At 39.0% G+C, this 25,837-nt stretch overlaps 1 protein-coding gene across 2 annotated transcripts in view; it reads left to right on the forward strand.

Moving 5' to 3' along the window:
- Positions 1-9,490: 9,490 nt before the first annotated feature.
- MS3_00006326 (uncharacterized protein) overlaps positions 9,491-25,837 on the forward strand; it is a 35,348-nt gene continuing 19,001 nt past the window's right edge. The window contains exons 1-9 of one of the 2 annotated variants that reach the window (XM_035732307.2): positions 9,492-9,750; positions 14,230-14,351; positions 15,183-15,385; positions 16,450-16,717; positions 18,058-18,293; positions 18,490-18,582; positions 19,290-19,345; positions 21,619-21,697; positions 21,753-21,832. In XM_035732307.2, coding sequence (XP_035587615.2) covers positions 15,191-15,385; positions 16,450-16,717; positions 18,058-18,293; positions 18,490-18,582; positions 19,290-19,345; positions 21,619-21,697; positions 21,753-21,832 — 1,007 coding nt within the window. In that variant the 5' untranslated portion in view covers positions 9,492-9,750; positions 14,230-14,351; positions 15,183-15,190. Of the gene's footprint in view, positions 9,751-14,229; positions 14,352-15,182; positions 16,718-18,057; positions 18,294-18,489; positions 18,583-19,289; positions 19,346-21,618; positions 21,698-21,752; positions 21,833-25,837 lie in introns of both variants that reach the window. The other variant, XM_051214455.1, reaches the window with a different exon arrangement.

Genomic DNA, 25,837 nt, shown 5'->3' on the forward strand with positions numbered 1-25,837 from the left:
ACACTTTTCGTTAATTCTTATAATTTATGCAATTAAAATTATAGACTGTAAAATTGTTGTTTGGAAAACCATTATCCTTGACCATTCCGTTTTTGAACACATAGCACAACATATTGCTTATCCCTCACAAGTACACTGCTGCACACACATGTTTCTTGTTCTCAATCACCCGCTGTTATAATAAAATAACTCCAGTATATTTGCTAAGTTTACGGATCATACCAATATCTTCAATACATGCTTGATCTGTAAACACATCTCGGATTATAGCAATCATAGTTGGAATTACTAATTACTTATAATTTTGTTTTACAAAACGGTCTAAAGACAGGATACTTAAGCAGCATTCACAGAATTATTCGCCGTTCTTAAGGTCAATTAGAGAAAGATCGATTCTTCATATTTAAAGGTTACAGTAAAAAGTTCGCCAGTTCGCTTGCGGGATCTTTTGTGATAATGACCATCCTCTTTCGGTGTTTAGTATAGATTCCATATTTAGCATTTTCGAGTGATTTTATGTCCATTTAGTGTGTCAGTTCTTCATATATGAGTGTAACTTTAACCAAAGTATTCATTTTTATTGTTTCTAGATACGCTGTTTTTTTCTCTTGTGAACATTCCCCTATAATGCATTCGAGCTTGCTGGATGAAGAAGCAAAGAAAGGTAAACGTTGCAGTTTAAGATGAGATCCTGAGTGAGGGCCATTTCCTCATATAACATTTACTCACTGAACTGGACACATATTTTACACTGAATCGCAGATGCATTACGAATTCCTAGAGACTTATTCAATCCCTCATCTTAATGACGCGATTTATCCTGATCATTGTCTACCAGTTGCTTTTGAATTTGCGTTTCTTCTGCTGATACTCATATAAATTGTAACGACAGCTTGTTGTCACGGTTTATTGATATCGTGTTAATAGAGATCATTGGATCACAGCGTGTACACAATAACTTGGCTTATGTCCTTCCAGAATTGCATAAATATGGGTAGATAAACTGTATTACAGCTTTTCAAAGTTTTTCAATCCTCTAATTGATCCAAAATCCTTAATAGCAAATGAGTGACAATGAGGAGCCATATCCTGATAACGACTTATTATTGAGGGCACAACTTTATGAGTGGTGACTGATAGCAGCTTTGTTCCTCTAGCCCAGTATGGGCCCCACTTACCCAGCGAAGAATCCAAGTTATGTGTGAATGGTCGGATATACACTACATTCTCCTGTAGCATATTCAGACTCCTGTTCTTTAAATTATAGTCTCCTATGTTACACCAAGTTTTACATTTGTTATTGCTAAACGTAGTAGATTGATTTTGCCATTTCATACAAATATCTGTATGCTTACTAAGTAGCCGACTCACTTATGTTGTCTCATTCTCCGAATGATCTTCTAACATACTCAGTTCTTTGCTCCCCAAGCACAGCGCACTCTTAAACTGATCGCAAACCAGCTGACAAGTGAACAGCATGAATCATTTCTGTGGGCCCTTATGGATCCTGATTCGTTCTGTATCCTGTTTTGATGAATTTATAACTTCGTTTCAGCTCCTTGTGTTCAACACGACGTAGGTGTCTTTATTAATACAGCACTTATGTTTGTTGTTCTATTTCGTCCGAGATTGATTAAATTCCTGTTTACTATCGATCGCGATTAAATGTTACTGAGTTTATTGTGTTGAGAGCTTTAGAAGTGTTTATCATAAAAAGTTGCTTCATTCTATCTTACTGGGTGCCATACTATCATTGTGCTTAGTGCTGGCACAAGAACCAAACAATTTTCCTCTAACTGTGACGTTGTCTTTGTTAACCTTTAGTTTTTATCTGTTTGTGAAGTCACTTTAGGTGTCGCGAACTATATTCAATCCAAGTATATCACTTTAAAATAATAATTGTTGTCTGAAAGGTATATTTTACTCAAACTTTCTCAGTGGTGATTATTAAGCGATCCATAGAATGCTATGTTTGTTTCACTTTAATTCTTTAGAAAAGCTACAGATGAGTAGGCAAGGTAGGTTAGTCATCAAGGTGTCGTTTGACACGTTAATTATTATTTATTCATGTTTACGAAAGAATATCAGTAATTTCGAACAAATATTCAGGTGTTTGGAGTGGTCGTCTGTCCTGGTTTGTTAGTAGGAAGAAAAATAGTTTTGTCCTAGCAATCAGTGGTCATCCAACAATATCCTCCAGGAAAGCATCTACATATCTTTTAATTTGGACTGCTGAATACAGTAAAAATGGCGGATTAAGACGTAGTGTGTACTCAAATAAGAAGAGTTACATCCTTTGTTCGCGCTGTCTAGCTTGGAAACAGTCTAAGATGATTTAATCAAAGTACAAATTTACTTCAAGATTAGTGTTTTTAGTGTTCGGTTACTGTTACTTCGAAGTTATATTCCGGTCGGTTCCTGGAGCACGGCTGACTAATATGCTCCTAACTTACGACCCAAATAACAAGAAAACCGAATCCCGATTCCAATACCAGAACTTTATGCTTAAATTGCGAAAAAATAACCTAAGTATATTGTTCTCGTGATAATTATAACAGATCTCACAGCAAGCTTTCGGTCTCTAGGTTTTCAAAGAAAAACTTTGGAACTACCAAACCAAAACAGTGTGAAACTGAAACTGTTCATGGTTCAGGTAAATGATGAACAAACAATTAAAAAGCAAAACAAATGCGTCACAGTCTCAACGAAGAAATTATATAACAACTGAAAACCACTTGATTACATTGGAATCCTCCTGTTACAATCACTCTCTCATACCCTACGACAAAATTTCGTGCCATCAGTATCTAGAACTGAAGGCCAATTTAAGTCTTCAACTAACCGCCACATACCGTTTCCTCTTGGGTAACTGAGCTCTAATCTGACGGGAACACAATCGGGCCGAGTTTATTTCCCTGACTTTGCCTTACAGCATTTGGCAACTATATTTCCTCCAAACTGTCTAATTATTTGATTGCATATCAACACAGTTGTTGTAGTATGACCACTGACGTATGTTCGTCCACCTTGATTGGGTAGTTCAGGTGAGGAATATATAACATGGTTTTCACTAAGAACACAAAGAGGCCCAAAATTTAAAGTTACCTTGTTGTTTATCATTATTTGATAAGAGATAGACTTCAGTAATCAACCTACTTTCTGAAACGTATTGTTATTTTGTAAGAGAAATAGCGGTTCATGATTAATAACAGTGAAAGTATTTCGTTTAGATGGTAGTTGGAGGTAGTCAACAGGAAACCCTGGACCCGGGTTTCGTGCTACTTGGCACTCGTCAGCAAGGTGTACCTGTAATCTTGAGGGAACTGGTGCTCCCTGGCGGATTCGATCTCGTGTCACCCAGCGTCACAGTCAGAGACGTTACCACTGAGCTATCCGAGCCGCGACTGACCTCCTGTAGGACTGAGATGTAATCACAATTGATTGATCACTGGGTGGTGATCAATCTCATGCTTGTTTAGTCCTTATTAGTGCAGATCGAATGCTATCGATCATGTTGCAATGTGGCCACCAGTCTACGTGACTCGACACTGCGGGCACTATGTATTGATATTTAGATGGTAGTTGGAGGTAGTCAACAGGAATCCGTCAGGAAGCACCAGTTCCCTCAAGATTACAGGTACACCTTACTGACGAGTGCCAAGTAGCACGAAACCCGGGTCCAGGGTTTCCTGTTGTGAATTGTGATTAATGTAAACAAATCCACTTTCATCGACATTCATTAACAGATTCTGAGAAACAGTCCGTTTGCACAACTTGTTTATGTCTTCTTAGATCACCGCTGAAATAAAGCTTTCTTTGGTAAGAGACGAGAATGAATGGACCACTTCTAGGTCATCAGCAAACGGGAAAGGTTCTCAGTGTTGAAAGAGTGAGCTCACGTCACTGATGAGATGGAGAAAGAGTAATGGACCATCCACACTTCCTTGTATAACCTCAGTGGTTATATTCTGAGGCATAGAGAAGCATGATCCAAAGAGAATGATTTGACTATGTTATGATAAAAAGGATTTAGACCAGGATGAAAAAGAATTTCTTGTGTCAAATGAAAAAAGGCCAAGAAGGCTGTGTGAGACAATGTCGGGGGCCTAGCTCTGATTGAATTATAGAATTATCACCGGATGATCAATATCTCTTCGCTTGGGCGTTTAGCCATATACCTATGGTACCCAGAAACGATGGTAACTGGTTGTGATTCTTAAAGCATGGAGACCACGTTAACGGGCCTACAGCTAGTAATATCACCTCATGATCGCGTTTTGAAGCTGAGGGTAGAGGGTTCTGTTTTCCATATAGAGTGACAAGCCTCATAGTTCACCCACTTGCAAACCTCAAGTGACAATAAACATCACTTGGAAATATGCCCGCTTGAAGTAATATTGATGTTCTAAGATCGTCGTGGTAGTTTCTATATAAAACGCGACGTTCTGACTTTGAAGCAGTTGAGGGTTCCAAAGATCGGGAAGCCAGTTTGCCACCGAATTTACTCAGAATGAGAATGAACGAACCCCGAAGAGATAGCTAAAAACTTGGTTTTCCTGTAACATGTCTGATACGCATGGACATCATTGGCAGATTCAGAAGCAATCAGCAAACGTAAAACATCAACATGGAATGTCACTTAGTCTCATAACATACACTAACACAGGCTCCGACATTTAGGAGCGACGTCTAGTTAAGTGTAAGTTATGTGTAAATGTTTGCTCACTAGTTTTTAGGTATTTTGAAAATTGTAGGCAGACGGAAAATTTTGGTGTCGTGATTAACACATGTGCCTTTGTAATGCAATAGTAAAGTGAATTATGTGAACGTTATCTGTAATAAAATGCACACGAACTCCACTGCTTTTTTATAACGATTTAAATAAACAAGATAACGCGAAATTTACGGAAACAAGTGGAGTTGACTTTTAAGGCAAATATGGACGTAATGTATGGCCGTGAATTTGTATTGCATCCAGTTTTCGATGGGCTAAAGGGGTGGTGTATTCAGAATTTTTTCGGGTTTCTCTGATCATTTGCTGATTAAGTATTGCACATACAAGCACAGGTTTCACTAAGGATTTCTCTTCAAACTCAAAATTTCACTTTATTTACTTTTAAATCCAGTTAGTTGAGATGTGCTACAATGATGTGTTTGCCGAAGATATATGTGAATAGATCCAGATAACCTAACTGAAACCCTCAACGAGAAGGATATACCTATGTTTAACATATATATGTACTTAATGAACCGAAATGTCTCAAACATTATATGTATTTCACTTTTGTCATCAAAGAGCCTAGGGTTGATAAACGTGCTTCGACCTCCAAACAACAAGGTGCTAAACCTGAACGCACCGGAAAACCTGGGACGACAATAACGGTTCATGATGACTCTCTCATAATCATGAACCTCAAAAACAACCCTGACCAACCTCTCAGTTTGCAGGACAAAAATGACAGGATGCTCTGGGGAGAATTGAACAAGAAACTTGAACTTTCAAGAATAGAGCCTTTGATGGTCACACAGCTCACTCGGGGAAAGGAACCTAAGCATCAAAATCACCCGAGGCTACTTCGTGTAACAATTATGAATGCTGCCGACGTAGAGGATGTCTTGCTGGCGAGTCATTTGCCGAAATCAGATGGTAATGTAAGAATACTGCCCGACATACCGTACTCTGAGCGCAATCTCACCAGGAACATCCCCAAAGAATCTCGCGAGACGTTTTTCCACAGAAGGAATATAATTGTGCAAGAGGTACCGCAAAACACGGACCCTAATCAAGCAAACTCTGATATCAGGGAATGGAAATTCATCAAACAGTCCTTGAGGCTCATAAACATGCTGACTCAGCACGTGACGAGACTAGCCAAGAAGGACGGTGATTTCAGACCCCGGCTAATGAAGATAACTTTACCATCCTCCCACATGGCGGCCTCAACTCTGGAGGCCTTTCGTGCCAACAGACGTCGGTTGCCAGCTGGAATCCACATGCACCCGGATAAACCATACGAAGCTAGGACCAAGCAGAAAAGCAAGTTGGAGCTGACTATTCCACTTGTGGACTGTCTCAATGATAAAAAACGTGTAAAGGACAGGGCCCACCACCTCGGCAAACATCATATAGGTGGGCTACCTGTCCATTCACGCAAGGCTCATACAGACAAACAGGAAGAAGCTCACGCGTTCCAAATTGAAAGCCTAAACTGCTTGTACATGAACGCCGCGAGTCTACCAAACAAAATGAATGAGCTACGTGAACTTAACAATACTAATAAGGTTCATCCGATAGGAATAACTGAAACTTGGATGTCTTCTCAGTTCTCGGACCATGAGTTAGCAGTACCTGGGGTGTCTTTGTTTCGCAACGACAGAAAAACAGGAATTGGGGGAAGTAGCCGTATACATACGATCTCACTTGGAGGTACACCAAGTTCACAACTATGAGTCTAACCATCTTGATGAATCTGTATGGTGCTATGTAAGATTGTCCACTACTTTGAGGTGCCTAGTCGGGGTTATCTATAGGAAGCCTACTGTCGACATCGAGTATGACAGTCGTATGCTGGAAGGACTATCCCGCTCTACTCGTCTCGGTTTCACTCATATCCTTATTCTAAGGGACTTCAATCTCCCTAGAGTCAACTTCGCGGAACATACGTACATTGGAGGTAAAAACTCAACCGAAGCTCGGTTCTTCAACCTCATTGAGGACTTGGGATTATACGAAAACGTAAAGTCGGCAACTCGTTGGAGGAACAGTCAGACACCATCGCGCTTAGACTGTGTATTTACAAACGAAGAATTCCTAGTTGACAACCTTGTAGTGGCATTGGACCATAACCACACAATTCTCAAAGCTGAATACGAGATTACTCGGAAAATAGATATTCAATATTTAACGCGGAGAAATGCCTAACGATGGAGAAGGCGCGAACAAGGAATTGAAGAAATTAGAGTTGATCGAATGTCATGGCTCGGCCATGCAGGCGTGGACCCTGCTGAATGTTACCTTATATCTTCTATTCATATTAAATATATTGTTCTTTCTCTAGCCCAACCTTGTTCTACATCACGTATTGGTAATTGATACGATACAGTGAGTTGGTGTAGTCGATGGTGCGACTTCCACGTAAGATCTTATAGATTAGGCAGTTAAATCATGACAAATCTACAATTTTAGGATTAGGTCTATTATTAACACAGTACTAATATCATAGTAGACCATAATTCTACAACCTCTCGATCCTGGTTCCCCTGGGAAAAAGCGATCACGCCGTTATAGCCTTCAGTTTCGTCAGCAAAACTGAGCTAATATATCCCACTAACAACTTGCGCTGGAACTTCAAACGGTTGAATGTGTCAGCTCTACAGGACTATCTACAACAGGTAGATCGGGATGTTCATCCTCAACTCGACGTGGATGCTCATTGTGACTTCCTATTGCACACGCTCATATGTGCTACAAATCATTCAGTTCCTCAAACGGTCCCTCATAGCTATCAGCAACCCACAATCATCAGGAACCGCACTCTTTGCCCGCTAAGCCGCAAAAGACACTGTTGGGCAGAGTACAAACGAACTGACAACAATGGAGTGTACAGGCAATACAAACATATAAGGAACATATGCACGAAGGCTATAAGAGAAGACAGGCTTCAGTACCAGACAAAGCTTATGGACAAATTTGTCTCTGATCCGAAAACCTTATTCCGTTATGCAGCCTCTCTTCATCAAGCCGAAACTGGAGTTCCCCAACTGCTAGGTCTTAACGGCCCGACAAACGACGACGCTAACCTTTTGGCTGAACAATAATCTCGGACATTTCAACCGACCCAAATAAACTATGCTGACGAAAGCTCCATCTGCAACTCCAAAGGACATTCCGAAGTGAACCTGAGCGCTGACTTGGTGTTCCCAAAACTGCAGGACTTAAGAATTGACACTTCTCCTGGCCCGGATATGGTTCATTCTGCCATACTGAGGGAAGCAGCCTCACCTCTGGAAACACGGCTTAGCGTGATGTTCTCACACTCGCTAAGCCGAGGAAAACTACCGGAAAATTGGAGGCTGGCTCACATCACACCAATTTTCAAAGGAGGTCGACTCAGCGAACCTCGAAGTTACCGACCGGTGGCTCTTCTCTCACTACCTTCAAAAATCCTGGGGTCCCTGGTATGTGATGGTATAAATGACTATTTACTGTCCTTAAATTTCTTCTCACCCCAACAGCATGGTTTCAGGAAGGGCTACTCTTGTATAACCAACCTGCTGACTGCGGCGGACAGATGGACAAGCATCCTCGATCACAAGAGGAAGATTGATATCATCTACCTAGATTTCTCAAAAGCTTTTGATAAGGTTAGCCATACATGTCTTATCAATAAGCTCAGACGATTGGGTATCAGACCACCTCTAATCGATTGGCTCACTTCATACCTGAAAAATCGACATTTTAAGGTTAGGGTTAATTTAACTTTATCTCAGGCTATGGAATGTCATAGTGGGGTCCTCCAGGGCTCAGTAACAGGGCCTCTACTCTTCTTGATCTACATAAATGATCTTCCTCAACAGGTAACGTCATACTTATTACTTTTTGCCGACGACGTGAAACGGACTTACCTTTAACACTTGAAAGTGTAAAGTAGTCCATCTGCGACATGTCGCAGACTACAGTTATAACTTAGGAAACTCCTCTCTAGTAGTATCTAAAGTCGAAAAAGATTTAGGAGTCCTGGTGCCCTACGATTTAAAGTCTTATGTTAACTGTGACAAAAATGCCTTCCGACCAAACCTTGCACTAGTAACATTAAAGCGCATTTTTGGCCAGTTTGACGGAAGAACTTTCTATATAATCTTCAATAGTTTTATCCGTCCCCATTTAGAGTACGGAAACATAGTATTTCCTCCCTCACTTCAAAAGGATAAGGACACCCTGGAGCGTATCCAACGGCGAGCCACGAAATCAGTTCGAGGACTCAAATTTCAACCTTACGAAGAGCGCCTCCATTCACTTAACCTTTATCCATTAGAGTATAGACGTCTTAGAGGTGACCTTCCTTTTGATAGCTTACAGTATACTTAGCACTTCTGGACATCTTCTCAAACACCCCTCTTTAAGCTTAGTTCCAACACTAACCTAAGGGGTAACACCCGAAAACTGGAGACAACACAGCAGAACGGACTGTAAACACAACTTCTACTCCTTAAGAGTTGTCAAATGCTGGAATTCGTTGCCGAGCGAGCTAGTCCAACCAACTTCCCAGGAGTCCTTTAAGAGACAACTTGACCTATTCTTAAGGACCAAGGACAGCATCACACTATGATTTACCAATTTCTTTTCCTCTTTTATTGTTAACATACCGAGGTCCCTGCCTGGAGGTTTTGGTGATCTTCTGCTACTAGACACGGAAGGCTGTTAAGTGAAAGCTTCTTCTATTCCGTCCACAACCATTTGAACCATTTGACATCACGCTTTTGCCGTGTCCAAAATTGTGAAAAAACAAGGCGGCGATTCGTGCCGAAGGTCATGCCTCGGATTTTCGAGGTTTTAGGCATTATTGTCGTGAATTTAGTACAGTTCTATTCCATTTTCGACATATATTATACATCTCCACTTACAAACGGTATGAATGTCATCCCGTTGAATATTAGTGCTCCCACGACTCACGTCATTTTCATGGTTTCTGATGGGCTTCGAGCAGACAAAATATTCAGTCAAGATATGAAATACACTCCTTTTTTAAGGTAATCTGGTGACTCTTTTAAAATCTTAACTAACTTATAGACTTTCCTTCAAATCGTTTGACATTCTTATTAATAATGCATTTTTGTTGGTGTACTGAGCAGGAATATATTCCTGGTCAGTACAGGAACTATTGGTCAAGAAGTAACCGAATGGTTCAAGAAACGAGTTAAAATTGGTTTACTCAATTCTTAATTAAGCTTAATGGAGTGTAGCCTGTGAATATACGCACGACTGTAACTAACTTTAAACAAAAAAATGTTTCTTATACCTATAATTTAGTTTAGTTTCGAGAATCCTTACTGAAAGGATATTGTGACCCACATAAGCTTGAATTACTTTTTAATGCTATAAACGTGTTCCCATGCTTAGATTTGAGAAACTCAGATTTATGGTTGCATTGGTGGATCCGTAATAATCCGAAACGTAGCTCATCCTTTTGAAATTCGTCATCGAGACAGTCTTAAGATCCCATTTGTGCATTTTGCATCCAAAAGCCACCTTTCAACTCTCTCGGTTACGACGGTTTTCATTTAGTTTCGGTTGAAGCAATTGCTTAGTGTCAAGAGGAAGTATATTGCTAAAAGCCAGTTGGTTTTTTACATCCACTTCTCACTTTCAACACAAACTGTCTACCAACGTTGATGAATCTTCCGGACGTTTGATTCTCAAGATGTCCATTAATCGCTATAAATTAACTTCATCATGTGTGCTTTCTTTCAAAGCATCAATTCTACATATTTATTGAAACTGCTTATCATTTCCCATTGACAGGTTTTGTAGTATTTTGTTATTATTTCTACTAGTTTGTCCTAAAATAGTTCTTTCACTTAGGAAATTTCATAAATATATAAGCATCTTGAGAATGAAAATATCAATACCGTTATCGTGTAAACATGCGAAATCAGATAACTACCATACTTTCTCTTTTATTTATAACAGTGAAAATTTTACCACTACATATGTTTTTTGTCATACTAAAACCCTGTTCGTACGAAGCCAGAACAAGCTGAAAGGACTTCTATCGCTTACTTATCTCTTTCTAAGAATTTTCATATTTTATAGTTTTTGGTCATTTATGCAAAAGGTTCCCGCCTATACCACCTAATTAATTATTTATTTATTTGTTTGAACACACAAATATTGTTACAAGGGGGCACCAAATATATACGTGAGTACAGGATTAGAATCCTGACAGTCTTGTAGAAGTACTTTGCACTCCGAAGGTGCAAAGCACATGTCGTACCTACGGACATTGATTACCAACTGTTTAAGTGCGGATTGCATGCCTTGGGCATTATCGCACAGTAAGACAATATCATCCGCGAACTCAAGGTCGAGAAGTCTTTCTCCAGGCAACAGATCCACACCACCATTACTTACATCCGTCAGAGCAGTTTCCAGAATGTCGTCGATGGCAAAGTTGAAGAGGAATGGTGAGATTGGGCAACCCTGTCTAACCCCACTGCTTGAATGGAACAATGAAGAAATATGGTTGTATGCCCTCACTCTACCTGAGGTGTTTGTATATAGGGCCTTTAGGATGTTAATAAACTTCTCAGGTGCACCCTTGTTCAATAGACAATCCCAGAAAACAGTCCTGTCCAACGAATCGAAGGCAGCCCTGATGTCAAGAAACATTACGATTGTTGGCCTGTGATAAGTATGACGGTGTTCTAAGATTTGGCGGAGGGTGAAGATATGATCAATACATCCTCGACCGGAACAAAAACCAGCCCGATCCTCACGAGTCAATCTTTCTGGAGTTTTGAACAACGTGCGAAGTATGACGGAAGCCGATAATTTGGACAAAATAGGAAGTAGACTTATCCCCCGATAGTTGTTACAGGAACGACGTGAACCCTTTTTAAAGACAACTATCGACTCATTCCATGCCGTTGGTACGCTCTCTAGTTCCCAGTTTTTTGTAAACAACACAGTCAGTTCCTTAGCCCGAAAGTCACTACCATCTCTAAGAAAGGCCGGAGGTAAGTCATCTGGACCCGGTGATTTGTAGCGCTTCAAGAATTGGAGTTCCTTGCAGACTTCCGCCTCATTTGGTGGATCATTCGTCACCAGCCATGGAGGGAAGGACAGTCTGACCGATGTTGCCGAAGCAGCAGGTCAGTTGAACTGCCCTTCGAAGAATTCTGTCCATCGTCCGAGACGTCGATGGATGTTAGTGATTGGCATTCCGTCATCCTCGCAGATTGTTTCGCTCACACCAGACCTATTGCTTCCGGTGGCCCGGATGAGTTGGAAGAGCTTCCGGATGCAGCTGCTGCTTCCAGCTCATTAGCACGCTCCGACCACCAAATTTCTCGCTCCTTACATAAGCTTTGCTCAATTTCATTACGTAATAGTCGTCGTTTGTGGTCAAACTCACGATCACCCGGAGTAGACCGACGAGCTTCAATGAGTTATAAGAAACCAGAAGAAACTCAGTGCTTAAAAGCGGGACGTTTCGCGAAACCGCAAGCGGCTTTACTCGTCATTTTGATGGCGTCATGCGATTGCAACCAATGCTCATCTATACTTTTCGGTGGAATGGTAGCTAGCCCAGAAGCTAGCACGGTTCGATACTTACTTGGAACAGAAGTTGCAACCAGCTTGCTAGCATCAATCCGTTGGTGGCGGTTACTTCGTTGGCCGCTGAAAAGTAAGGTAAGATTGGCACAGACCAAGGCATGATCAGAGTCCAGATAGGTACTCCAAAATGAGCGGCAGTCTTATACACAACCACGCCAGCGGTAGCTGATCGCGATGTGATCAATCCGAGTCCAGGCTTGAGATGCAGAGGGAGGACGCCAGGTGGCACATCGGCGATGACTGTCGAAAGTTAGTGCTAGCCAGAAACAGGTTGTGGTCTGTGCATAGTTGCAGTAGACGGTCCCCGTTATCTGACCTGCGACCAACAAGTCCCCATCGGCCACGTAAACGATTCTCTTTTGTGCTCAGACGCCCGACCTGAGCATTCAAGTTTCCGGCTAGTACTACAATATCTGTCAAACGCACTTTCTGGAGAAGAACAGTTAACTGGTGGTAAAACTCACCCTTGATTGCATACGGGCTGCAATCTGTCGGGGTATAGGCTGAGATGACGAAAAGACATCTTTTCTCACTCTGATGGAACTTTTTAATCTAACAGCACAGAAGCGACTGTTAATGGGGATCCAATCGATTAATGCTGCCTCGGCTCCAGCGCTTAGTGCGACACCAACGCCAGCAATACCAGACGAAGATGCCACAGGGTCCCTGGATAAGCGCACGTAAAACAAGCTTTTCGAAGCGACAGATGGAGATCGAATTTGTAGTACTTCACCAGAGTCTAGAATACGGGTTTCGGATAGACAGCAAACATCGATATGAAGACTTTCCAAAGACATAGTCAGCCCTATCTGTTGTCCGACCTGCATAAGTGTGCGGACGTTGAAGGCAGCCAGTTTGAATGGTGCACGTGGTTCCAGAAAAACTGCTTCAGTATTCGTATTTGGTGGTAGCATTCAATTTTCAACCAGTCAGTGACTCGAAAACGTTTAGATAGAACCGAGTTTCCACCGTAGGCGAGCTGCCGTATAAGTCGAAAAATAAGGATACATAAAGTGGGAATAAAAGAGAGTAAATAAATGACGTAATAAATAATAATAATAATAATAATAATAATGTGAATTTTTTAACTGTAAATCGAAGCGAGAATAGAGTTTTCAGTAAATACCATCATTTTCATTATATTTGTGTATGGGCTGTGATACTGCACGGGTGCTCAAACCAAAGCAGTTGGTTTTCTTAGGGGGCCACACCCCGAGCATTCGACCTGAAGGTCTGATCACAAGGCAGTGGAGCACCGTGAGGAGATTCAGTCCCATGGTAACCTGTGACCAACGATTGGTTCATACGCCATTTGTTCCCGAAGGATACTGGAGCCCACGTGCACCACTGATTTGGTTTGGGATCCTGTTAAAGCGCCGGACATTTGCTTTCCGTCCTCTCATTTTCGCCAACAACACCCGTGGTGCGAGAAGGCAGTGAGTAGGACTTCAGTGGCAGTGGCTGTGTGCAAGTGGCCATGTGAGAGGATTTCGAGAGGAAGGGTGGGCCGACCCTACTCTCGGCCATACCAGGGCATTTGGTATCGCCCCCAAATACCACCTAATAATGCTTATTGTCTCTCAACATACATCAACTTGAAGATGTAAGTTTGATGTAACTAGAATTTTGTAAAGGTCCTTATGTATTATTCATCAGCTGTACTTATATTATGGTCTGATGTATCATAGAACTAATTAATCTCTTTATGACATTGTTTCTAGAAGACACAGAAATTAAAATCTAACAAGGCATTTGGTTCTAATGGAAATACAATTAGATTTTTGTGTTCTATAATGCTAATCAGATCGCTACCTACACACTATGGCGTTACTAGAATGTTCAGATATTCACCTGAGTTACGAAATTCCTTTTTTGATATTTTGTCTATACAGAGATATCCTCCTACACCGTGGTTTGTGGGGTGTTTCGCATACAAGAGTTCCAACTGAGTCGAGACCTGCACATGTGGCTATGTTGGGAGGATTCAACGAAGATGTGGCTTCTATAACTAAAGGTTGTTTTTCAACGTTTCTTTACTTTCTTAATTCGTGTTTGGAAATATCTGAGAATCATAAAACGTTTTAGTTAAGGAACTTAAGCGGTAAATTGTGGATTAAAATTGCCCAACAAATCGTGGTTAGTCTTGTAAATGTTTGTCGTTCCAGTTATTCTTAAACGTACGTTCTTTAGAGCATAGTTTGTGGATGTAGTATTTCTGTTACGTTGATTGATATGTTTAAGGGTTAATCGTTTACGAATGATTGGGCTAAAGGGAGAGATGAGGTGTTGGTAAAATTTAGAAGTGAAAAACCTTCAATATTGGTGAAATGTTTGTCCTTAGTTTGTCAATACTCTAATTTCAACCGTAGAAAACAACGTACAATTTTCATACGTCTCAGGTTTGCATACGTTATGAACACTGTTGTAGAGGGGAGATGCATTTAGTTTTAGTTCGGTTGTTCGTCATTGTGGTATGCCCAAGTGGTAGTCTCTCATGAATAGCAAATTATTGTCAAGGTGCTTAAACAAATTGATATTCGAGGGAGAAAAAAATAGCCGACAGAATCCGTTTGAATTTTTATTAAAACATACGCTTCCTTGCACAATATTAAATTCAAAGTAAATGCAACTATTGAGTGAAGTTCACCTTAATTTTAAAAATACAGTTTTTATTAAGAATTAGTTCTAAACGCAGTATTCCCAATATTTACGCAAATTAGAAAACTAAGTTGTGATGAGCATACTGTCGAAACCAAAGGAAATCATCAAATTTGTCAGAATAATCCTGTTCCCGACTTTTCTCTATAAATATCAATTTATATTTTTAACTGCTTTTAACCTTCAGGATGGAAAATGAATCCTGTGGAATTCGATTCTGTACTAAACCGTTCTTTCCTAGCCTGGATATGGGGTTACAAAGAAGTTGTCATGTCATTTGTTCCTCCTTCTACAAATCATGTTAAAGCCACTCCTTGTCCTGATGAATTAAGTGACCTGGCTAAAACAAATCCGACTGAAATCGATCGATGGGTTGTCAATCAGTTTCTGGTATGTTACTTTTGGATTCTTTTCCCAGTGAATGAAAGGACAGGGTATCCGAACACGTATCAGTTCACTAGACACTACAGGCTAAGTTCTCCACATATAAGTATTCATTAATATGAAGCAATGTGTAACGGTTCTTTTGTGTATTGATTTTAAGTTTACTGTCTTATTTTTAGCGTTTGTTTTAGCCTCACTAACCAAAATATATCAATCTTTCACGCCTAATCCAATTATTGATTGCGAATTTAAGCTATTTACGGTGGGTGAGGAGCTTTGGGATCAAATGACTACTTTATACTTTAATTCGTATTGTCATTTTATGTAAAGGAGATTTAATGAATAAAGCATTTTGGTTTTGTTTGATCATATGATTTAGGTAGAATATTTCGTTATACATTGACCTAAGAGTTTCATATGTTTCCAGATTATTAGAGAAACCAGGGCTAAAGGATGCGTCAAACGGAGAAGTAAAATAAACGAAATCCTCGTGACCGAAAAATCTGGAGAAAACCCAAGCACTGAACTTAAACTGCCCATATACTACTAGAAAGTAATAAAAAGGGAATGGTAACAGGAAGTTCTTATCATCAACAAGAAAAGATCAAAGTCCACACGAAAATGTTTTTCTATGAAGTTTGTTTACTTGAATATTTTGGATTAGATCTAATGGTCAAATAATTAGTGGACTCATTAGAAGCATGAAATATATAAAGTCCAAAATACACCCGTGCATGGTGATAAAAGTAGTTATGCTCCGCATTGCTGTTTTGCAGTATTACAGAATATTTTCATGATATCTTGAAATAGTATGAGATCTAATCTTGGTAGACTGATCATAGCGTACTACATCGCTTTTAGTTGACATGTCTTTATTTCCCACTTAATCGTAGACAGTCGTAAGCGTACAAACGAGTATTTAGTTCTTGTCTATGTGTTTTCTCAGTTTTTATGTCTGTTTCAATGTGTATTCATAGTCGAACAGTCACAGTTTAAGACTAAGTTTCCGTTCATTTATTGCAAAATATATCCAGTTTAAACAACTACAAATATTTTGCATATATTTGTAGGATTTTGTTGATTATTCGGGTGACTTTTTTGATAACCTTAATGCAACATCTAGTGACTACCGTCAAGGTCGAATGATATTCTTACACTTGGATGCAGCTGATATGGTTGGTCATTCTTTTAAACCTAATTCACATGAATACACTGAAGTTCTTCGTAATTTGGACAATGTAGTCTTTCAAGTTTATCACAAGTTAACTGAAAAGTCTCGTGGAACCGATTCACATATTGCTTATATCTTAACTTCTGATCATGGAATGACTGAATGGGGTTAGTAGTGATGATTTATTTTTTTGGTCAGTCAATAAATGTAATAATATAAGTCAGACGCTTTGTAGTTCGATCTTTAAGGTGGTGAAAACAGTATATAACACTGCCACAAGGATGTGCTAGACTTTATATATAGTAAAAGACTAGAAGGGTTAAAAGGTGGAGAGAATTCGGGAAGCGAGATATATAAGGATTACCAAATATTCTCTATTTATGACGTAATAGATAAATGTTCCCTCCCAATTGCTACTGTTTGTGTTATATCGTTTTAAGCATCTGGCAACTGATTTTATTGGTTTCTACTATCCTAACCCGTAAATTTTCCAGTTCATAATGTGGCTGTGACTATGCATCAAAGTTTTCACCGTCCAGTACTATGCTGTTTTATGACCACTTTAAAGTTTGTTTCATTCTCCTCTCAATCAGCTTGCTTTAACGCATAGCGATACAAAATGGACTTAAACATGCCTCGATACTTCAATAGGTGCTAGTTTACGGTTTCATTTATGTGATTCTTGCTATTTACCTAACACTCTGGAAATCTTTAAAAGTCAAAGTTACCAAGTATGGAAATAAGAGTTTACTTGAACATCACTATTTGCATGAATAACTAGTCTGCGGAGGTTGACAGCAAATACTTTAGGTTTGTTGATATTTATTGAAAAAATGTGAAATTTTTCTCAATAATAATAATATAAATTCATTACCTGCTTGTATATATTGTCACCCTGAACGATTCGGATATAATGAAATGCTTGTAATTGTTACAATGTTTAGTTAATTATTGAAAATCATGATTAATTTCTCAAGTTAATTTATAGGCGGCAAAAATTACGAACTTGGGACAACAAAGTTTTAATATTTTGAGGAGTCATCAGACTTTTTAATAATTAGTGTTTAAGTTTAGTGGATCTCGTTATCCTCATTCTGTATTCTATCATTTTAAATAAGACCGTGATTAATAAATATACAGTGCATAAAATCTGGCTGGTCAGTGCCATAACCTAAATCACCATGTCTATTTTTTCAGGTTCGATCACCTGCCAACTATCTCTTGAACTAAGATTGAAAGTTTTTCAGTTTCTTTTAGCTAACATAATGGTAATCTTGATTTTACATGCTTACCTTCTATCAAACATCCAATGTGTTATTATTCCACAATTTCTTCATGGAGTCGCTAAATAACGTTGGTTATCTTTTTTATCATTGTGGAATTTTCAATTGTATTTTGGAAGCGTTAGCTAACTGATGTACACAAATATTTCACACACATTTCATATGAGCGACATGTTACTAAATAAAAAATGGTATTTTTCTTCGTGATTATTTTCATTTCACAGGAAGTCATGGGGCCGGTTCTTTTCATGAAACAGTAACACCCTTGTTAATCTGGGGTTCTGGTATTGTTAGTCCAGTGGAAATAGAGACCAATGTGAATGATTTATCGGAGGATAAAATAGACATGTATGGTTTACCAGTACATAACTATGGACGTCTTCGACGTGAAATTCAACAGGCTGATTTATGCCCATTAATGGCTAGTCTTTTGGGTATCCCAATCCCAGTCAATTCTATAGTAGGTCAATCAAAAGAGTTAATGACATTTTACGTGCGTTCTAGTTTATAGCTTGCTGAAACATGTACGTGTAATAAGCTAAACTATGATTTTCCTCCTTTAAATGGTTTAATTATTACACTTTTTTGTGTGTGTCTTCCAGATGACCTTTTATTGATATTGCTTAATTTCTAAGATTTTTATCTTTTGCTCTTAGGGTCAAGTTCCTGTTGAATTTTTGAAGATTCCTGAATATGATAAAGCGAAGCTAACACGTGCGAACTGGCTTCAAATATATGGGCAACTTAAGGTACCTTTTTTTAAGAATTTCACAAATTGTTAACATTTCTTGTCTAAACCTCATAGTATTTAGTTTCTTATGCTAAGATGAATTCTACGAGTTTTGAGTCTCCCCATTACGTTGCTTTAAACTAGTAGATTTCCAAGGTATTAACACTCCGCCATGTATCAAAGAGATATCTTAAAAAAGCAGCACTCAAAGTTTTTATTCCGTTTAGTCGAAGGCGTCTTGGAACGTGATCATAGAAACGAACATAGGCCTTTACTTGTGTTCCATCGATGTAACTGATGTAGAAGATACATGTTAATTTATGCATTTAGTCGACGGTAATATGAAAAGAATACCTATCAATCTTTAATTACGTTACAGAACATTTTATTTCATACAAGGTAACCAGTTTGGCTGCAGGACACCTTCTTATTCTTCTACTTTAAGCACTAGATACCTACTTTAATTTTTTAATCTTCTCGTAAAAACCATTGCCAAGTAAATATAATGAACACGAATTTTGTAGTAATATAAGCTAATTGAATGTATGTTTTTTAAGTGTATCTCCAATTAAGATTTTTATCATCATTTGTCCTCTTCTTTCTCTAATAATGGTTTTGTTATATTAATTTATTTATTGTATCTCCCTTGGAGCTCATATTTTGATACGTTTGTGCCTTATTAAATTCGAAACAGAAATATCTGCATATTTTTATGAATTATCACAGATTAAGTACTCTGAAAAAAAGAAATCTCACTTCAGTATTTTGTTCCGAGAATTCCCGTAAGTATCTGTTTTTTATATGCCGTTTTGTTTAGTCAGTTATATAAAAGCTTCTCCGTTTTGTTAAATCGAAAATGGTAACTTTTGTTTTATCAATGCACTTCATTCATTCGCTTAACTTGGTTGGTCTACTTTTCATCACAGATGAATGGTTTTGATAATTTCCAACGATTTTACATGAAATCAGTGTGTACGGCTGATGATTGGAAGTAGGACTCGTATAACAATAATTTAGTGATTTAACTACTCAAATTTCAATCATCACTTTCCAGTTTCTAAATCTATAGCGGTAAAAACAAACAGATAAATCTTTATTCCGTATTCTTAAAGTGTGACATAACCGATTACACTAATTTTATGCATCAACTCTGTACATGTTTATGCAGTTACAATGATGTTAATATCCGTTATACTCATGTTTTGTTGAAATTCTAAGCTTCGAAAATCTTGTTGTTTTTTAATGTCGTGCTGTTATTTATTTTATATTAGGTTTTTAAACTGTAGTTAGCATAAGAGTTGATAGTTCTGAAATATAACCTGTGATGGTGTAAAGAGCTTCTGTCCTTATGACTTTACGGTTATGTAGCAACAATTGAAGTCGATGAACATCCAAAGTTTATTGTTTCTAGTCAGAAATATCCTTCAAGCATCGCTTAAGTGCAATGAAACCACTGAGTGAGCAATGCATATATCAAGTGAGTGTACTAGGAAATAAATCTAAGCCAATTGTTATGTACAAAATTCACTTTCTTGACTTCAAAATTGATGGCCAAAGGACTTAATTATCTTAAAAAAGATTCATTCTTCATCTTCTTATTTTTCTTCTGAATCTTGAAAATCATGATATCTTTTGTCTTATACTTCTTATTATTACGTGTTTTGTTCCGCAATTGAACCACCATTTATATTTTTGATACTCTTATCATTTTCACTTTTCATAAATGGATACTGGTGCTTTAGTATGATTATCACTTCGTTACAAACGGATAATAGGTCGTATATCATTCCTGTATGTCTCTATCTAGATTTAGGGTCAAAAAACACCTACTACTTTCTTGTTACAGTGCTTTTTTCATGGCTAATGATACTGCCTAGTTGCCGAAACACGACTAAGTGAAGTGCGGTTCAAATCTGCGACCTACTGGTTGAAAAATAAGTGTGTTAATCACAAAGCCACTGCTGTACTGAAGAGAAATCAAAGAAATTATGAATCCCGTTAAGTAGAATTAACTTCCTACATTTCTCAACTAAGATAATTATATATTTATTTATTTGAACACATAAATACTGGTACAAGGGGGCACCAGATACATATGCGCTACACAACTCTCATTTGATTTGTATGAGGGCTGTGATACTGCACGGGTGCTCAAACCGAAGCAGGTGGTTTTCTTAGGGGGCCACACCCCGAGCATTCGACCTGAAGGTCTGATCACAAGGCAGTGGAGCACCGTGAGGAGATTCAGTCCCATGGTAACCTGTGACCAACGATTGGTTCATACGCCATTTGTTCCCGAAGGATACTGGAGCCCACGTGCACCACTGATTTGGTTTGGGATCCTGTTAAAGCGCCGGACATTTGCTTTCCGTCCTCTCATTTTCGCCAACAACACCCGTGGTGCGAGAAGGCAGTGAGTAGGACTTCAGTGGCAGTGGCTGTGTGCAAGTGGCCATGTGAGAGGATTTCGAGAGGAAGGGTGGGCCGACCCTACTCTCGGCCATACCAGGGCATTTGGTATCGCCCCCAAATACCACCTAATAATGCTTATTGTCTCTCAACATACATCAACTTGAAGATGTAAGTTTGATGTAACTAGAATTTTGTAAAGGTCCTTATGTATTATTCATCAGCTGTACTTATATTATGGTCTGATGTATCATAGAACTAATTAATCTCTTTATGACATTGTTTCTAGAAGACACAGAAATTAAAATCTAACAAGGCATTTGGTTCTAATGGAAATACAATTAGATTTTTGTGTTCTATAATGCTAATCAGATCGCTACCTACACACTATGGCGTTACTAGAATGTTCAGATATTCACCCGTGGTGCGAGAAGGCAGTGAGTAGGACTTCCGTGGCAGTGGCTGTCTGCACGTGGTCATGTGAGAGCATTTCGAGAGGGTGAGCGGACTCTCCCCACTCTCGGTCGTACCAGGGCCTTTGTGGGTTGTACATTAATAATCACAATAACTTATCTCTAACACTAAAGTCATCTGTTCAAATTACATATTGCCCTTAATTTGGATTTCTTTATTTCTCCACACACAGATCTTTAAAAATGTCAGATATTAATAATATGGAAAATGTTTGTGAATCTCTTATTTCTTCTGGAAAATATCATGAAGCAGTAAGTTGATAGAAAATTCTCATTGTATTAACATAATGCATAACTTTTTTTCTAGATTCAAAAGTACAAACACTTAACCAGTTTGGCTTTAAACGGACTGAACTATTATCATAAATATGATAGATTATACTTAGGGTAAGTATATTTTTGTTTTGGTTTTATGTGTTTCATTGACAATTTTTGTAACTTGCCTTTTAATGATAAACAAAAGGTCTCTAGGATGCTTTATCAGTGAATTCTGCACTGATGAACATCTTTACGACGGGTTTCCTGAACTCCTAATTGGAAGCTACGACTTCTAGTATCGACCAAATGGACACTGAGATATTCACTTATGATCGAAGCTGGATGATAGTCGTACTATACCGCTTATAAATAGTAGTTGGAAATATGGCTTATGGGAAATCGATCATTTTCTTACTCACCTGAAAACCTTGTATTCGATCCTATGTTGTATCATGTTCGTGGAGTCATTTATTAAGTTATAATCAACAAATTGAGATTCTAGAACACATTATAAGATCAAATAAACGAGAGGAGTAACGAGTGTTTAAATAGTAGTAATATCGTTGATATTGGAAAAGTTTAACCATTGGTTAGTATGGTACAAGAAGAAGGGATGAAGTTAGAGGATACAATGTATGAGATATTATTGAAACCTAAAACCTAACGGAAGATGGAGAGTGAGTGAATTTGCTCCACTGTAATCGATTCTAAGCAGTCAGTACGTCAGTCAGTCAGCGTAGAAACTGTACTTATTTACATAGATTCAAGTTGCCATACCCCTTTAGCACAGTGAGATCAAGCTGTCTGGCTAAATCTCAGTAGAAGAGGTAGGAACAGAATCAGTGGTAATAGGGAAGATTAGGCATCGTAGATACGACTCGAAAAGCAAATATAAATTAGCGATATAAAGACAAAAACGTTGCAAGGAATCTAGAATCTCAGGATTTGAGAGGGGACGAAGTATGGATGCACTTGCGCTATTGCAAAGGATTTTGAGCCATGTCATTTGAAGTTTCGAACCATTGATTACGATAATCACGCGGATCCTAACCAGATAGTCTGTAGCTCCTAAAATGGTTCAGTCCAATTGTCATTGACTTCATAGATCGTTGGGATATCTTGATCTAACCGCCCCTAAACTTCTTCCAACCTGCTCCTACACCACACAACATCGACCGTCGATGTAGGCGGTGGTTGGGCATACGTAACACATGTCACAACCACCTCAGTTGATGAAGATTTACTACCTCATCAATTGATTTCCCATCTTTACCTAGTACTCTATTTCTAACCCAGACATCGCTTACTCCGTGGTCACAAAATACATAAGCAATGGTTTGGAGACACCGATAATCGAATACCGGTAACCTACGAATATCCTCTACTATTAATTGTCAGGTTTCACACCCTTAAATTAAAACGGAGCGAACTACTGCAAGGTAAACTCGCCCTTTGGGTGGAAGACGAAGATCTTACCTTTGCCACTATTGGCGCACGTTCGCTAAAGCCAATCGAACCTTCTAAATCCATGCCGAAAGTTCACCAGACACCAGCCCATCAGTAGTGATGAGACTCTTAATATAAGTGAAGCGGTCGATCTACTCAACTACCTCACTCCTTATCACTAATCCAGATGATGACGCAAGTCAATCCTGAAATTACATTTTACATTTGGAGGGAGAGAATTTCATCCCATACATGTGTGCATTGTTCCTTAAAGTATCCAAAAGACTACGTTTTGTCAGTGTCTTCACCAAGCACAGCTACGCCATTTGCGTATTCTAAGTCAACAAGTGAATCTCCTGGTAGAAGATCAATACCTGAAAAGTCAGATGATGAAAGTGTTATCTCTAAAAGCATGTCTGTGACAAAGTTAAATAAAAGTAGGGAAAATGGACAACCCTGAAGAACATCACTTGAAGTAACCAATTTCGACGAGAGTTCGCCATAACCTCTGAGTCGACCGGTAGTGTTTGAGTAGAGAGCCTATACAAGGTTAGTGTACTTCTTTGGTACGTTTTTTAATGGCAGACATTACCACAGAACTTCATGATCAACAGATTCGAACGATGCCTTAAAGTCAAGGAATACAATATAGTAGGATGTCGAAAAGTATGTCTATGTTCCAGAATCTGCTGAAGGGAGAATATTTGGTCTATGCATCCACCTTCAGATCTGAAACCAGCCTGGTTTCCTCGGATTTGCTCTTCATGAACTCTAGTTAGACGTCGAAGTATTATCGAAGCTAATATTTTAGACGCTATATTGGTTAAACTGATTCCTCTATGATTATCACAACAGGATTTTTGTCCTTTCTCATAAACTGGAAAAACCAGTGATCGAGACCAGTCAGATGGGACTACGTTCATTTTCCAGATTTTAGCTAAGACCTCAGTTAATCTGACTGCTAAGACTAAACAACCATCCTTAAAAATCTTAGGGACTATTCCATCAGGCCCTGCTTCTCGCTTTTGACTACTTATATCTTTTTCAACTTCATTAAGAGCTAGAGGATTTGCGTCAGTTTACCATTCAGGTTGCTTGAAGATAGTGGGTAAATAAATGTGTCTGTAGGCCAGTTGGACTGTTCCCTAAAGTTTTCTACCCATCGGTTGAATATTCTGAATTGAAATAGTTGGATGGATAGATAGATAGTTACACTAACAGATGGATTTTAAATACCTGTTTCCTTGATAAGTCTGAACAGTTGTTTACTGTTACATATCGCTGCTACCTTTTCTATCTCTCTTGCCTTCACTACCTACAACTGCTCGCGTTCATTACGTAGGCTTTTGACCAGTCTAAGTTTAAGCTGCTGCCATTCATCGTGTTCAGACCCAGACAGGATGAGTTTCCGCGAATCTATTAGTTCTATAGACGCCATTGAAATCCACTGATGTTTCCTAACCTTTTTTTAAAGTTACTAATAGATATCACTGCTGTTTCCACAGCCTTTTGAATATCATACCAAGCTACCTCATAGTGTAAATCACTTCCACGGTTGACTAACTCCTCTAGTTGTTCTTGAAATATATTCTTAATTTTTTCATCATTTAGTTGGACTCTAATGGGTTTTCTTGCTGTGGCGTTTCTACGTCCGGTAAGAAGCAGACAAATACGTGCTCGAACTCGAACATGATCTGAGTCTAAGCATATGCTCCAGAATGAATGACAGCCTTCTATCAAGCGCTTCCAACGATAGCTAACGGCAATGTGACCTACTGGAGTCCATTGATGAGTCGATTGCGAAGGTCACCACGTGAGACGATGTTTCTCCTTACGTTTTTGAAATTCTTATTTGCCAGAGATAGACGGTTATCTGGGCACAGTTACAACAGACGGTTGGCATTATCTGTTCGCTGAGCCGCAACACCTTAAGGTCCGCCTAACTGTCTTTCGGTTCGGTTTAGTTTATCTAATTGAGCACTGAAATCACTTGCTACTATTACTACATCAGGGCGTTTAGCTTTTTGAAGGGAGCTGGATAGCTTCCTATAAAATTTATCTTTAACTTCATCCGAGCTGTGCAACCAATGGAAGCGTAGGCAGAGACAACAAAAAAGCAACGATGTGTATCCCTATCTTTTCGAGTTTTTGCTGCCCGTTTAATTGGACAACGCACAAGCGAATATCTATTGGAATCCGGTCTAGGAGATCCTGTTCTGTTTTAGAACTTAATGCTATATCTTCACCTGCGAGGCCTCGCAAAATGGCAGTGGGGTTTCTTGAAAACTAGGAGGGTAAATCGTGCCGGTTGTTTTTATTGATAAAGTGAGGTCAAATCAATGACCTTACTTGGATCCTGTAAGTACGTTTCAGCGCTGCAACACACGTCGATGGTGCGAGATTCTAGATTCCTAGTTAAAGAAGCTTGTTGTCCTATCTAATACAAGGTTTGAACATTAAAAGCTTCAACATGTAGTGTGGAACGTGAATTCAGGAGACTAGGAGTAGCACTTCATGAACTCAAATCATTAGCATTTGTGGCGCGTGTTGTTAAAGATAAATGAGAAAAGTTGGTCCTGAGGTTGGAAGAATTGTTAAGAGGTGAGGCAGTGATGCAATCGTCAGCAAGATGATCTCGGGTGCTGGTAGAGGTATGAGGGTGGTTGTCACTTCCTGGTTGCCCACACC

The sequence above is a fragment of the Schistosoma haematobium genome, chromosome 2 (genome assembly GCF_000699445.3).
Source record: "Schistosoma haematobium chromosome 2, whole genome shotgun sequence".
NCBI classification, from domain to species: domain Eukaryota; kingdom Metazoa; phylum Platyhelminthes; class Trematoda; order Strigeidida; family Schistosomatidae; genus Schistosoma; species Schistosoma haematobium.